Genomic DNA, 16,204 nt, shown 5'->3' with positions numbered 1-16,204 from the left:
TGGGGAAGGGGAGGAAAAGAAGAAGAAAAATTTGCATCTCAAAATCTTACTAATGTGAATGTTGAAAACAAAAAAAAATTAAGTATTAATAATTGTTGGGTCTGAGGAACAGCTAGGTGGCAGAGTGGATAAAGCACCAGCCCTGGATTCAGGAGGACCTGAGTTCAAATCCAGCCTCAGGCACTTGACACTTATTAGCTGCGTGACCCTGGGCAAGTCACTTAACTCTCATTTTCCCACAGAAAAAAAATACTAATTGTTGGGTCTGTAAACAGAATGGATAAGAAAACCCTAAAATTTTGATTCATACACAGAATTTTAAGTAGAGCAACTGAAATAGAACCTAAGAGGTTTTACTATAGGTTGGGATTGGTCTTGTTTTTATTTGTATGCTCAAATCACAATCATTTTGTTACTAAAAGTGCCAAGTTACCACTCCCCTCCCCAGATTGCAGCCCCTTCATAAACTGTCTCATTTTCTTTGACAATGATTTCTAGTTGTTCTTTGAATCTACTCAACATTAAGTAACTTGTTTATCTGTATCTTTTGTACATATTTCCTTTAATGGCTACAATTTTTACTGAACCATTATCTGAGTATGTGTGGCAAAGGTACTGCTCATCTCTGAAGAATGATTGGAGATCAAGCTTTTCTTGTCAGATTATCTTGCCAAGTTAGTTTTATAAGCTGTATCTATAACTGCACTTGGTTTGTGGAGACTTCAAATATTTGAAAAAAAATTTGAATATGTACTATTTGTGGTTCCATTTCAGTCACTGCTTTAAGATTTATCCCTTTGTTCTAAATAATCAATTCTCATCCTATTATTAATAATAGGTCAATTTTCTCTCATATTGTCCCCCAAAATATCTTGATTTAAAAGTTATTCTGTAGTGTCTTGAGGTTGTTCCAGTCTCATCATGGGGGGAGTGGTGCTTGGTTATTATTTCAGTCTTATTCCTTTCTCTATTCTCTGCTGTGTTTTTATGAAATTTTTCATGGTTATTTCCCTCTTCCTTTTGTATTGTTTTTCCCCCATGTATATGATGCATTTCTTGTTCTTATGAGGTGATAATGGAGAGCTGGCCTTAAACATGACAAGTACTCAATCATCTTGCCCAAAGTCTCTGCCCTCCACCTGTTTTATAAATATAAATTTCTTAACAGGGAAACCTCATTTTTGTTTGCGATCACGGTATATAGCACATTCAACACACTTTAAACATATAATAGTGCTTGGGAAAAGAGTAGTTTATTTGCATTGCTTTAATCTTTCTATTGTAGTGTTAAATGCTAACATAAGCATTACTCTTCTACTTCCTACTTACAATCCTTTTTGGGTATGTACTACAAATACAATATATAATTTCCAAAATTTTATGGGGAAATGTGGTTTGTGATTTTTTTGTCATCTGTATAAGCTTTGCAAATTTAATCACCTAAAATGTAAATTTTATACAGGGCATGATTTGTACATCTCTAGAAGGGCATATGCTATATTGAAAGCCACAAACAATTTGCAAAAAATACAATAAAATACAGAAAATAAAAAGGACAAATGGTTTCATATGGGGCACAATTATAAACAACAGTACCGTTGGAGTTGTAAATTTAGCGATATAATACCCATAGTATAGAGAAACAACTGAAAATCAAGAGAATGTTCTGACAAATATTAAAACATTATATACACAATGAGGTAAATGTACCTTGGTCTTTCAAGAGGTAATTTAGGTTTAAAGCAAATGATATATTGAAGCATTTTCTTTACATGTAAATTAACACCAAATACCTCTATAATCATTTTCAATGGCACAATGTGAAAAAGGATATAAAAATGATTCATGACTTTTTACAAATTTTGTTTAGAAAAATTAATGAAAGCTTATGCTCTACAAAGAGTCAAATGTTATTAGCCACATTCTCAAAGGTATAACACAAAAATTTTAGCATTGGAGTGAAAAGTGCCAATGTTGTACTGTCATTTCTGAAATGTCCAAGAAATCCAGCATACAGGAAGTATTCCAGCATTCTAAACGGTCCCTCGAGGCATCAGTACAATCTAGTACTACTCTTAAAGAACTAAAACCGTCTGATAATTTCCATTCCCTTTTCAACTAGAAAAGAAATCTGCTCAACTGGAACAAGAATCTCCTCTCCCATTTGCCAAACAAAAGAAATACTTTTAACATTTCACCTTCAATCACTGGTTCGATACAAGGGCCTGAATGAAATATTGATGAAACAAAGCAAAAAGTAATACAGATTTTATTTTATCTTTTTACTAAGAATTTTCTTAATTTTTAATCTGTATATCATACCTTTTTTGAGTAGGAACTAAGAAACATTGATTTACATGATGCAAAATTACAGGCTAATTATTAACCCTTCTAAATTTAGTTAAGGGAAGGTAAATTTAGTACTTATGACAGCAATGTCCATTCTTACTTAGTGTAGGCACTTTTTATTGTACTACGAACCTAGCTGAGGCAAAGGCATAGCTCCCCCACTACTACTGGATCTAGAAGGGCTCCCCTGTGCTTTTCATGTTTTCCAGCTCAGTCAGCATTGCCATAATTGGCACCTCTGTCATCTCCCCAAATCTTATATAAGTCTGTAGGCTTTTCAAAGGGAGAGCACCATTCAGAAGGCTATGATCTGTTCGCAGATTAATAGTGCCTGGAAAATCTGAATATTGGTTGCCACTGTCATTCCTCATTCTCAGAAAATTAAGTGATGTTGTTAAGTAGTGGACACCTTTAGTCAGCAACCATAAGACTCTGGGGAAATCCAAAGAAATTCATTAGGAAAAAGTTGTAGACTCTAAATTAAAAAGTTGGCAAAGAATAATATTGTAGATCTGGTGCTCCTTGTGGACACAACATATATTCTGTTTAGTAGCTCCCTTTCCAGGGTGGGGAAGGGGTTTTTGGAGAGATGACATTTTAGCTTGTGTTGACTATTTTTTAGGATTAAATATATGAAATGTAAACAGCATGCAAGAAGGCAACTGTTTCCATATTAACAAACTAACACCGTCAGCCTATTTTCACTTAGTTACTGCCTCACATATAAAATGTTCATTTTTAAACTTTTAAGTCATCTTTTCCAATATTAGATAATTTGGGGCTATTTAAACCATCATTGGCCCAAACCGGAAAAGTTGTATTCATAAATAAAACTATATTAGAGCCTAATAAAGAAACTTGCTAATTGAAGTCCCTGATTTAAGAAAAGTATCTATGTCTAGGTAGCCAGGAACAGTCTAATGTTAACTCTATCTTCCTTCTAATAATATTAAATATGTTCTTTGTTGAAATTTTACCTTTCACAAATTGTGAGATCATACATTACAATTTTTAATTAGATAAATTTTGGCATATTCTTAAAATGATAGAAAATCTTTTTAATGATAAAATGTATTGGTCCCCTGAATTTAATAAAAGCAAATGATTTGAGTTGACAAATCTTAATTTTTTTTAGTGTTCACAAAGCTAGAGGTACCTATTTCCTGTTTAATAATATAACAAGTACAAAAATGAATCTCCCAAACTTTTTTTTAGATAGCTACTGAAAAAAAAGCTCAAATTTAGGCAAATTAGAATACTACGCTGTATAAGTCACTAATCATGGTTTCACTCATGATGTCTTTTAAATAAATGCTAAATGTGTAAATAAAATGTCACAATTCTAATATTACTTTGGTTTTGGACTAACTGTCTCTCAAATTTGTTCTTTCAGATTTTAAGAGACAAGATATAATGCAACTCCTATTCAGTTGCATGGCTATAATTTTTAAAATAAAAATACTATAAAATTATTCCAATTATTTATCAAAGACTCAACTTACTGCTATCGTGAGTCAGGTTTTTTTAGAACTGAATGGATCATAGTGATTAAATAAAAATTTTGAAAATTGGTAAAACGCTGAAAAGATTTTATAACAGTGGAAGAAAGAACAGCTATAAATTCAGCTCATTAATTTGAAGTCTAAGACAAATTTATTCCACGTACTTGATTTAAAAAACATTCATGAATGATGAAATTCACCTGATACTTTCAGATTTTCTTGTCTCAAACACCAAATGGTAAATTAAATTCAAATACATATCAAGCATGTTGTAATATTCTGCTCATCTTACAAAGAGGAAAAGTCGCATTAAAAGCTTTATCTCCTTCCAAGATCTAATGATACCTCAAAAAACACTCTAGCTTCAATGTAATTAAAAAATATCAACAGAAGCCACAGGACAAGTTTACTTTTACTTAACCAATGCACTTGTATCTTGTACAACCATTATCTTTCAACCTATAAATTGCTTTCACTTTCCTAAAGAAAAAAAGAATCTATTGAACAGTGTGGTAATTATTGTTAAAAAAAAATAACACTGTTTCTGATCAGATAAAGAAAAGAGGCTTATAGAGCCACACACAAACAACTTCTTACAAGCAGCTAAATATAGCAAACTTTCCCTTTTTAAAAAATTAGTCTTTATCCTCATTTTAAATTACTAAAGTACTATAAGCATCTAAAGAGTGCCACTTGATTTTTTAAAAATTCCATAGATATCACAAATTAAAACTCAATAGCATATTGTTAAAATGTGACCATAACTAAATTAGCTAACTTTAATACTACCTAATTCCCATAGTGGTTTAAAAGCATATTTTGGTAAGAATTTTTAAGAATGGTATAACTATATCCCAAAAATACTATGTACTTTCAACCAGCTAAATTTACCTTTTCAATTTAGCCTTTGTAGATCTGATTATGTAAATAGACTTTCTACAATTTTACTAATTTGAATTAGAAAGACACAGAAGTGGCACTTACTGGTATAGTACAATTTCATTTTGAAGGCTTGTGATTCTGAATATGTAAAATAATAGTATACAAAATATAACTGCATAAATTAAGTTCTGAATTGGATGAGGTCATTTTAAAGTCAAAGTAAGAATTTTATAAGGGTAGTTTAGTTTTAAAAGATCCTGAAAATTAAACTGCAGTACATTCAAAGTCTGAATCAAGGATAATTTTAGTGGTTCAGAATACTTTGAGATTGTACTAACCAGGATTAAATCACTTACATTAATAATAATGTCCTGTACAATTCAGCTCCCCATTTTAAAAAGATAAATCTTTAGCAGAGTTAACTAAAGTTAAGACTGGCAATCAACTTTTAAAAAACAACTTTCATGTTAATAAAAATAAAGAGACTACACAACTTTTTCTGTAACTGTCCCGGGAAAGAGGTGTTCATAGTGCACAGAAAGAACCCACACAGCTTCTTCTTGGGTCCACAGTAATCCTGGGGGTTAGTAATCCACTGTTACTTCCATGTTTCAAAAGGAGGCAATATCCTTTTGTTCCCTCTCAGTGAGGTAGAACAACTGACCTTCCAAACGAAAACCCAGGAGTAGATATGAATCTAAAGTGTTATTCGGCTGAAATGTCGAATTACATTTTTATGCCCTCCTGTTGACTGAGCTGTGATAATGTTTTCTTAATACGTAAAGCTGTAAGCCTAGCTGCTCCATTGGCATACCAACATTCTCGCATAATTTTGGCCATCACTCTCAAAGCCTGCAGGAATAGGAAACAAAATACTTTTATAGGTGATCCAGACAATAACCTTAATACTTTTGCTTATGGGTATTCATAGTTACATATTGTGCTGTAAGAGGTATAAATATACAATATTATAAAGGCAATTTTATAAAAGAGGACAGAGGTACTGAGAGCTAAAATGACTAGTCCAAAATCACATACTTTATACCCCACACAATTTAAATATTTCAGTTCTTAAACTTTAAAAAATAGAATCAATAAACCTTCTAAGTGATACTATAAAACTTGTAGTTTTGTTAATTTTGAAGATTTTGGTCTAATTACTATATAAGCTCCAGTCTTCATTGCTCATTAAAATGCTAAATAACCTCTTCAAAGAAGTTCATGAACTATCTGACTGTGATCAAAGTATTTAGATAACCAACAGAACTAATGAAAACATCTATATGGAATGGGAAATATATTGTTTGACATACCAGCTCCATATCCCACTCCAGGTGTACTTGTGAAAAGAAAGAAAGATTAAGATAGTAGTAGTACACATGCAGGCTTACTGTCTTTATCTAAACATTCTGTTCAAAATGTTCAATCTAACTCATCTTTACTACAGAACTGCATTGGAATTAAGGGCTATAATGCTAGGTTCTACTACTTCCTCCCACAAAACAGTCTTGGTAAAATGGCAAGGAAAAATGGCAAGGAAGGCAAAAGGAAGTTAATGATTAAGATACTGGCTGTAGGAAGGCTTAAGTAGATTTGTGTCTTTAAGCAGTAAAGCTTATTTTAAATACTGTTCTGCACAAACAAAGCGCCAGTGGCCATTTATCCCCATACATTTAAAATTAGTTCATATGAAAGTCAAGTCATTTTAATATAATGCTTGTTTTCAATGCAAAAAATGAAACTTTCCCTAAATACTAGAAGCTAAAAATTATACAATAATTATAAGTAATACTTACTTCACAACTCTGCCATCGATTTGGAATATTTGGACGTAACTTCTGTTCACAAACAACTTTCCGCATTTCTTCTACTGATGGATCAGAAGGTACGAGATCATAATAAGGCAGTTGGTAGTCTTCATGAATTCCTATGTTGTTAAAAAAAAATATACAATTTGAGATGTGCACCCTATAACTTAAGTGGTGTAAGTTGCACTCAATTCAGGAATAACTGTTCTTTGTTCACTATTACAATTACTTCAGATCGAGGAAACATACTTTCTCTCTCAAAATAAAGGACACTGTCAGCTCCATGAAGGTGAGTATCTGTACTTCTGGCATCTGTTTAGAATAGCTTAAGTCAAGTGACTGAGCAAAAAGACTGTAATATTTATTCGTTTTTGTTTTCCTTGGCATAGAAAACTTCCTTTGTCAATCAGAACAAAGATTTTAGGGCAACAGAGAGGCATAAGTGTTTTGCCAGGGTCACAGAACCAGGATGTATGAAAAGCAAGACCTGAACCCAGCTTCTTCTAAGTCTAAGACCAATCCTCTATTGCTGATGGCATGTTGCCTCCCATACATATTATCATATGAAAACAGTGTGATGTATATGTAATATATACATACAAATATAATAAATATTGCCTATAGTAGACACATACATAAAAGAAATACAAATAGATGAGGTTCTTGATTAATTTGACAGCACATTTAGCCCTAATTTCTAAGTGGATCTATGGCAGTGAGATATACATTAGATGCAGATACACTGCTTTAAGAGCACATCTAACATACATTCTGCTATATAAAATTATGTACAGTACAATATTTATACAAAAACAGACCTTTATTAATTAGTGTCTGTCTTCTCTGCCCAGAGGACAAGACTAAGTTTTAAAGTTCTTTATTTTGGTTTCTGTTCTGTTTGTCTCAACAATCTGCTCTTTCACAACATAGAGAAATCTACTCTATGGATTCTCTTTCTTCCTGTTTATTTTATTTTTACATATTACAGTCTGATTCCATGATATTTTTAAAGGGCTTAGTTCTTCTTCCACACCCCTATCCCCCTTCATCCAATACATTAAAATGATCCAATACAAGATACTTTAAAAATTTAGACATTTGCCCTCTTTGTACGTGCATCCAGGTGGCGGATTGGGAACCAACAGTTCCAAAATACCCAAGTCACAATACATTTAATGAAGATGAACTTTATTAGTTTATGAGGTTGCTAGAACCCAGAAGATGAGAACAATGACTTGGTGCTAAGAGCTGTTCCAGTGATTTCAATGGTATGTAAGGGGCATAAGTAGAATGGATAAATGTATATGATACTAGTGACATGGGAGCAAAGAGGAGGGTGTCAGTGTCATCTCCTGCCTGGCACTGAATTCTAAGATAGAGGTAATTGATTTGATCTATCTTCTCTCTGTACCCATTCTATTAGCAAACGCACTATTATCACATTTCTAAAAAATAATTTCTTTGAAGTGTTATTATACTTTAAATGGATATGTCATATATATATATATATATATATATATATACACACACACACACACACATACATATCTCAATCTATGCTACTTGTTAAACTATAAATGAGAACAAAAAGATACAGAGTATAACAACATATTCTAAGTTAAATATATATATATATATATATATATATATATTTATCATAAAAGAAACAAGAGGAATGGAATAAAAGCATTATAGGAATTAATGGTTTTTTAAGTGAGAAAATTTCTTTGGAATGGACTTATTTGTTGGAACAAATACCTGGTGAAATTTTTGCCAGTTCAAGGCATGAGCCACATACGTCAAGATAGTTTCCTAAGTGACAACCTCTTTCTTAGGCCAATAACTATTCTGTGGATGATTTCTAGTATGATATGAATTTAACTCATCCCCACTAGAATGGTCTCAAGGCATTAGAGTAGGAAAGGGTAAATGGAGACACAGAGGCACAAAGACAGAGATGCAGGTTATTTTCTTTCCCTTAATTAAAATTTCTTCCCTTTTCTTTCCACTTTTAATTGGAATTAATAGATCACTCTGGCGAAATGGCTTACATAGTAAATTTACTAAACAGGCTTTATTTTAGCAATTTATGTAAACTTAAGGTTTTTTTTATGTAGTCATTTGCAGTTTTTAGAAATCACATTCCTCACAATCCCTTGAGGTAGTAAAATAATAAAGATTCACATAATTGTATAAAACTATAACTTACCACCAATTGAACATCTTCGAGCTATTTCCCAGAAAACTAATCCCATTGCATAGATGTCAGCACGCTTGAATGATTCAAAGTGTTTCATATTTATGGAATCATCTAGAACTTCAGGGGCCATGTACCTATTTAAAACACACACACACACACACACACACATATATCAATAAGCATCAAGAGTTTTTTCTGTACCAGGTACCATGCTAAGAGCTGGAGATAAAAAAGGAGACAAAAGACAGTCCCTGGCCTCATGGAAGTTACAATCAAATGTAGGAAACAACATGAAAACAAACATATATATAAAGCAAGCTATGTACAGAAAAAAATGGGAAATAATTAACAGAGGAAAGGGACTAGAATTAAGATGGGTTAGGGAAGGCTTCCTATGGAAGGTGAGATTCTAGTTGGGACTTAAAGGAAGACAAGGAAGTCTGTAGTCGTAGCAGCAAAGGGAAGAGTATTCAAAAACACATGAATGAATTTTTTGCCTTAAAAACTATTTTATAATCTTTTATCTCTAATATGTAGCTAACATATAAAACAAAACATTAAGAATTCCTCCATCTCTACATTGAATAACATATGAAGTGGATAAACCAATTAAGGGTTATCTGTGTCAATATACAATAAGTAAATTATGAAGGTACCTGATTATTAAATAAAATATCTTATTATTTATTCTTATTACTATAAAGGCACTCAATGCCTAGCCGCAAAATGACATGTTCACAGACTGTGCTGAATTATTTTCTCATGGAATAAAGATAAATACATACTTGAAAATGACTGAACAAAACATAAATCTCTTGTTCCTTAACTCCATTGCTAACCCATATTATCTTAACTACTTGGTCATGAATATTATTGAAGTTTTAGCTTTTATTTATTTTTAATATGGTCCTGCCTCTGACACATACTGGCCATGTAAGCATTTAATCTCTCAGTGACCCAGGTAGCTCTGTAAGAGTATAAAGTTGCAGAGTACAACCATCTGTGTTGGCAGAGAAAATTTCTTCACAGAGAGTTTTTAACACTAATAAATTCAGACCCCCCCCCCATTAATTACATCATTCTATCCGTGACAGAATGCTTCATACATTACACAGCATGGATCTCTTGATAAAGAGACTGCTGAGTTAGCTAGCTGCAACAAGGAAAGATCTGGGTGGAAAGTGGAAGGGAGAAAGACAGTAGAAGATTCAAGGTTCAAGTCCTTTTCTCAGTTTCTTGATGATACTTCTCCTACATTTGTTACTGGAGATAATCTGCCTTCCTGGAACTTTTTTCTCAGTTTCTATAAGAATGAACTCTCTGGTTTTCACTGAATTTCCCTAACCCTTTCTTCTATTTCACTGGTTCTTTTTATTTTTTAAATAATTTTACTGAATTTTTTTTTAATCACTGTCATTTGGGGGTAGCTAGGTGGTGCAGTGGATAAAGCACTGGCCTTGGATTCAGGAGGACCTGAGTTCAAATCCAGCCTCAGACACTTGACACTTACTAGCTGTGGGACCCTGGGCAAGTGACTTAACCCTCACTGCCCTGCAAAAAAAAAATCACTGTTATTTCCTCATGAGTTTCCCCCACCAACTAAATGGGGAAAAAAAGTGTCTTGTGTAACAAAGAATTGGATCCTCTTACTCCCTAACTTTTGGTATTTCCAATTTCTCCTGATGATCTTATTCATTCTCAGGGCTTTGACTATCACTCTTATACAAACTAAATCATTCTCATCAAAAGTGCAAATGACACAAACCTAGGAGATAGAGCAATCACAATGAATGCCAGAATCAGGATCCAAAAGAGATTTTGGCAAGCTAGAATATGGGACAGGAACTAATAATATTTAATAATAATTATTATAGAAATTATAAGTTTTTTATTCTAAAATTATACTTAAATAAAAAAGTTTCAGTATAAGTTGCAGTAGGTATGGCTAACAGTTTGTTAAAAAAAAAACACACCAAAAAACCAAAAACAAAAAAACCTCTAGGGATTGTAATGGAAAATTAGCTGAGCCAAAAAGGATGATATAGCACCCCAGAAAAATTAGTGCAATCAGGATGATGGAGGTGATGATTTAGCCATCCTCTCCCTGGGTTCTACCCCATCTTGACTGCTGCATCCAGTTCTGGGTACCTCACTTTGAAAAAGAGCAGTGATAAGCTAGAGAACATTGAGAAGAAGGTAACTAGGACAGAAAATGCCTGTAGAAGGAAGCTCAGGGATGCTGAGTAAGTAGCCAAAAAGACTGGAGGGGAGGAAGAACACATGATATCTGAAGGACTATTATATGGAGGAGGGATTAGATTTACCTTGTAGGGCCCCAAAAGACAAAACCTGTGAACCATCATATCCTCTCGGAAAATTCAGGCTTGGAATTTGGGAGTCAATTTAGTTCTTTCCTATCTCTTACTCCCTTCATTTAATAAGGTGATAGGTTCCATATTTTCTACCTTCAAAATCTCTCCCTGTTTCTATTCCCAGTGTTACCCCTCTGTTCCAAGGCTCTCACTGCTTTTTTGTCCAAGACAACAAAGAGTAGTCTTAAATTGACTTCCTGTTTCTAACCACTTTATTGTTTGAACTATCTTCTTAGAGAATACAAACTAAAAAACAGTTGGGTCTCCATATTTCTCTCTGGCTGGAAGTGCAAGGGCCATGTCCAGGTCCAGGTCCAGGTCCAGGTCCATTCTAACGGGCATGGGAGCTTTGACTCTCTAAACTCCAAGTGGGGCTGGTTTACGCCCTATTAGGTTAGCTGGTAGCTACCTGCTTCCTGGGGTCTAACCATACCAATGCTGAACTTAAAGTGGATACTGATTGACTTAGCACACTAAAGCTGAGTACTCCTGAGTTTGAGATCTGCCAGCATTAGTCTTCCCAGTAGCAGGGATTATCAGTATATTATATTATATTATCAGTACCACATCTAAGTCATCTTCTTGGACTCCTACTTTGCCCACCCACCCATCCCTTCCCAAATTTACCTTATATACACAGTGGTCATATTAATCTTTTATTGCATAGCTGTAATAACAATATTCCTAAGTACTGAATAAAAAACTTATCTGATTAATATTCATGGCACTCCACAATTTAATCACAACCCACTTTTCTATAGGAATATAAGTGAGTTCTAGAGATTTGCTCAAGGTCTTATAGCTAGTTAGTGATAGGTCACAGGTTTCTCAACCTGACATTCATTGCTTTTACCAGAAAACAAGGCAGTCTCCCTTAAAAAAATTTTTCTATAAAATGGTTATAAATATAATTTCTATTTTGTAGTAAATTGGGGTCTCCTAAAATATACATAAATCTATTGTATCAAAAGCATGGCCTACATAAAAATAACGATATTTATAAATAAATGAAATGTTTAATTAATGGCCATTTTGTTATCATTCTCAGAATTTCAGAAGGATGAAGAGCCTGGAAAAATCTGAACTAAGGACTGTTCTCTAGAAAAACTTTGCTATGACATTTTAAAAAATTATCCCAGTGATCTTACCTTTTCAGAAACAGAAACTGGAGCATCTTAATATTTGAAGGTACTTCATAGGATTACAGGAGATTCCTGGTTCTTGTTTCTTTTTTATACATACATACATATTTATGCATGCAAATATATATATAGATATAGATATAGATATATATATAGATATATATATAGATATATTATTCTTGCCTATATGTTTGTCTTTTCTCCTCTAATGGACGGAAAGGTTGTAAAAACCAGAACCCAGGGGGCAGCTAGGTGGTGCAGTGGATAAAGCACTGGCCCTGGATTAAGGAGGACCTGAGTTCAAATCCGACCTCAGACCTCAGACACGTGACACTTACTAGCTGTGTGACCCTGGGCAAGTCACTTAACCCTCATTGCCCCACAAAACAAAACAAAACAAAACAAACAAACAAAAAACCAGAACCCATTTTTTAGTCTACCTCAGTGTCTTCCACAGTGCTTTGCATGTAGAAGTACCTCAATAAATACCTGTTGAATAAATATTCCATACTGTAAAATATATAAAATTTGTCTAGATACTTTCTCCCTATGCATTAGGGATTATAATCACAACAGTGCCTCTTCATAACTATGTTAATACCCCCTATGATTGTCTTTTTTCCAGTTACTCTTGAAAGACTGCCAACTGTTGCACAAAACTTGCATACTGCATCTTTTTTGAGAAATTGCCCCTAACCCTAATTTCTTTCACACACATAAAATGAGAACTACTTCTACAAGAATTTTTAGACTTCATGTTTAAGACTTTGTATCTCTACAGGAACAAATATTTTTAAACACCTTAAACAGAACTTAAACCTTTTCCAAAGAGTTTTAAAGTGACTCAAGAAAAAATATCTTGGGGGTATTTTTCCATAATGACCTAATATTACGTAGAAAAATACCCATTTTACAGAGAAGTGAAAGAATTCATCAGATGACTCTGGGACAACACATCTAAAAAAAGCAGCTTGTGGAAAAGTTCTTTATAAAATGAAGAGAGGGGCAGCTAAGTGGCGCAGTGGATAAGGCACTAGCCTTGGATTCAGGAGGACCTGAGTTCAAACCCAGCCTCAGACACTTACTAGCTGTGTGACCCTGGGCAAGTCACTTAAACCCCATTGCCCTAAAAAAAAAAAAATGAAGAGAACAGGATGAGGAGTCAAAAGATCTGGATTTTTAGTTAATAGTTCTAGTTCTATTACTTACTACCCAAGCCTTATGTTTCTAATCTACAAATTAAAAGTAGCTTAATTAGAAGATCTCTAAGGTTCCCTCTATACTTAGCCCTAAGGTTTCATGATTTCAGATACAATCATAAAAAAGCCAATATAAATGTCCTTAAACATTAGCCAAGGATATATATTTCACCTAAGAAGGATATCTTAGGTAATAGGTATAAAGAAAAAAAAGAATCTAATCACAACCATACATACGAATAACACATTTATGTATTTCACATATAAAGTATATTGATGTATAAATATAAAAATTTGGGGAGTTTCATGTATTCTTTTTTTTTTTTTTTGCTGGGCAATGAGGGTTAAGTTAAGGCCAGGGTCACACAGCTAGTAAGTGTCAAGTGTCTGAGGCCGAATTTGAACTCAGGGCCAGTGTTATATCCACTGTGCCATCTAGCTACCCCCCATTTCATGTATTTCTTTTTTTCTTTTCTTTTTTTTTTTTTGGTGAGGCAATTGGGGTTAAGTGACTTGCCCAGGGTCACACAGCTAGTAAGTGTCAAGTATCTGAGGCTGGATTTGAACTCAGGTCCTCCTGAATCCAGGGCCAGTGCTCTATCCACTGTGCCACCTAGCTGCCCTAGTTTCATGTATTTCTAACCAAATAGTGACTTCTTTTTCAGTTTTAAAAGGTGGTATAGGGGGGCAGCTAGGTGGCACAGTGGATAGAGCACTGGCCCTGGATTCAGGAGAACCTGAGTTCAAATCCAGCCTCAGACACTTGACACTTACTAGCTGTGTGATCCTGGGCAAGTCACTTAACCCCTGTTGCCCTGCCCCCCCCCAAAAAAGGTGGTGTATAGATTTTGATACTGAATAACAAAATCCAGTCTTATATAACTTACTCTTGAAGCCATGCTGTTTCTTTGTAATCATTACTTTGTTTTCTAGATTTTCATTAATCACCTCTTTAATGATCCAATCTAGAATTTTTCCAGGAATCAAAATCAAGATCACAGACCAAAGAGTTTTCCCCCTTCTTAGGACCAGGTAGTCCTGTGGTCCATTTGAGATTTTTGAGGTATCCCAGGTATTCCAGGTCCCAACAAAGTCTAGACACACTTCTAGCAGGCCACTTCTACCCAAGATAAAGGACTAGTCTAGAGCTGCAAGATGAAAAAAGTTTACATCTTTTCCTTAGATGCTTTGGTCTCAGAGTTTTCTACTTACCATACAAGGAACATAAGTCCCTCTAACTGTTGGGGGTATGTGTGAAAGAAAGAAAATATAGGTTTGAGATTAAGAAAAATCAAGTACAAAACAGGAAGGGAAGGAATAAAAAGTGATTTTAAGTATATTAAAAACTATTTAATAATTGTTACCTTTTTGTTCCCACTCTGTGGTTTGGAGCTATATCAATTGTATCTGTGGCTGAATCATGTCTTACTGCAAGTCCTAAGTCTGCAATACAGCATGTTCCATTCTTCTTTACTAAAATATTCTTGGATTTCAGATCTCTATGGGCAATTGCTGGTTTGCCTAAAGAAACAAAAGTTAAACAAGACTGTCAAAAAGATAACACGTCAGTAGCCACAAGTTATCAGCCTTTTAGGACAAAACTAAAATATAAAAGTAAATGCCTATATTGGAAATGAAGGCAGAAAAATATTTCAGAGACTGTCTAATATACTCTCTACTAATCCAGTTCAAAGAATTCTATTAACTCAAGGACTAAACATTCACCCTGGAGATTAGTCACAGAAATTCTGATCCCAGTTTGCTTTTTTCCCCCCAATCAAACACCAAACTACTTCTCTATGCTGCCCAAGATGATAAACAGAATAGTTTAATATTATCTTATACAGTAAAAAATATTTGATTTTTAAAATTAAATATAATTTAAATATAAACTTTTTATAATTCACTATTTTGAAATATCCAAAAGTACTAATCACAGCTTCATAGATAATTGTGAAATTGTCTATATTAAGCATTAATATTTAAGAATGTTTCCCCCAAAATTTAAAATCTTCTTTATTAGAGATTTTCCTAATCCTGCACAGGAAATTTTGTTTTTATTTTTTAAGTAATTTATATTGATTAATTGTATCTATCTTGTTTCTCTTCAATAGAAAGTAACCTCATTGAAGGTAGAACCTAGTACACAAAAAGCAGTTAATAAATGCTTATGTTAAATAGAACTGGATTCTCGAGTCATCTACAAATCTGATGGATGATAGCTTGTCACAGCTAGGTGGCACAGTAGATAGGATGCTGGCCCTGGAGTCAAGGACCTGAGTTAAAATCTCACCACAAACACTTACTAGCTGTGTGACCCTGAGTAAGTTACTTAATTCCAGTTGTTTTAAACATCATGGGCCATCTCCAGTTGTCCTGATATATATCTTGCCATTAGACCCAGATGACTCTGGAGGAGAGAGTAAGGTTGGTGACCATGCACAGCCCTCCCTCATTTAAATCCAAATCACTAAAAGTCATGACATCACCCCAGTGTCTTGTTCCTCTTTGAGAATGATGGACAAACAACAACAACAAGGATGACAGCTTTAGAACTGGAAATGACCATGGAGATCAACTAGTAAAACCCCTTCATTTTACAGATGAGGAAACTGAAGTCCCAAGAAGATAAGTGACTTGTCCCAAATCAAATAAGCAGAAAAAGAATTGAACTCAAGTTCTCTGACTCTAAATCCAGCACTTTCCCTACTGTACTATGGTTCTTATACTTAAATTTGTACCTTTCTAAG

The 16,204-nt window shown here is 34.0% G+C and overlaps 1 protein-coding gene across 1 annotated transcript in view; it reads right to left on the bottom strand.

Annotated features, from left to right (window-relative positions):
* Positions 1-1,231: 1,231 nt before the first annotated feature.
* The window catches only part of TGFBR1 (transforming growth factor beta receptor 1), a 60,182-nt gene continuing 45,209 nt past the window's right edge, over positions 1,232-16,204 (bottom strand). The window contains exons 6-9 of the mRNA XM_043974095.1: positions 14,819-14,975; positions 8,751-8,875; positions 6,530-6,660; positions 1,232-5,585 (exon numbers count right to left, since the gene is read on the bottom strand). Of these exons, the coding sequence (XP_043830030.1) occupies positions 5,460-5,585; positions 6,530-6,660; positions 8,751-8,875; positions 14,819-14,975 (539 nt within the window). The 3' untranslated portion in view covers positions 1,232-5,459. The remainder of the gene's footprint in view (positions 5,586-6,529; positions 6,661-8,750; positions 8,876-14,818; positions 14,976-16,204) is intronic.

The sequence above is a fragment of the Dromiciops gliroides genome, chromosome 1, assembly GCF_019393635.1.
Source record: "Dromiciops gliroides isolate mDroGli1 chromosome 1, mDroGli1.pri, whole genome shotgun sequence".
Classification (NCBI taxonomy): Eukaryota; Metazoa; Chordata; class Mammalia; order Microbiotheria; family Microbiotheriidae; genus Dromiciops; species Dromiciops gliroides.
Note: the sequence above shows the minus strand (reverse complement) of the source record. Positions and strands in the feature narration are given on the sequence as shown.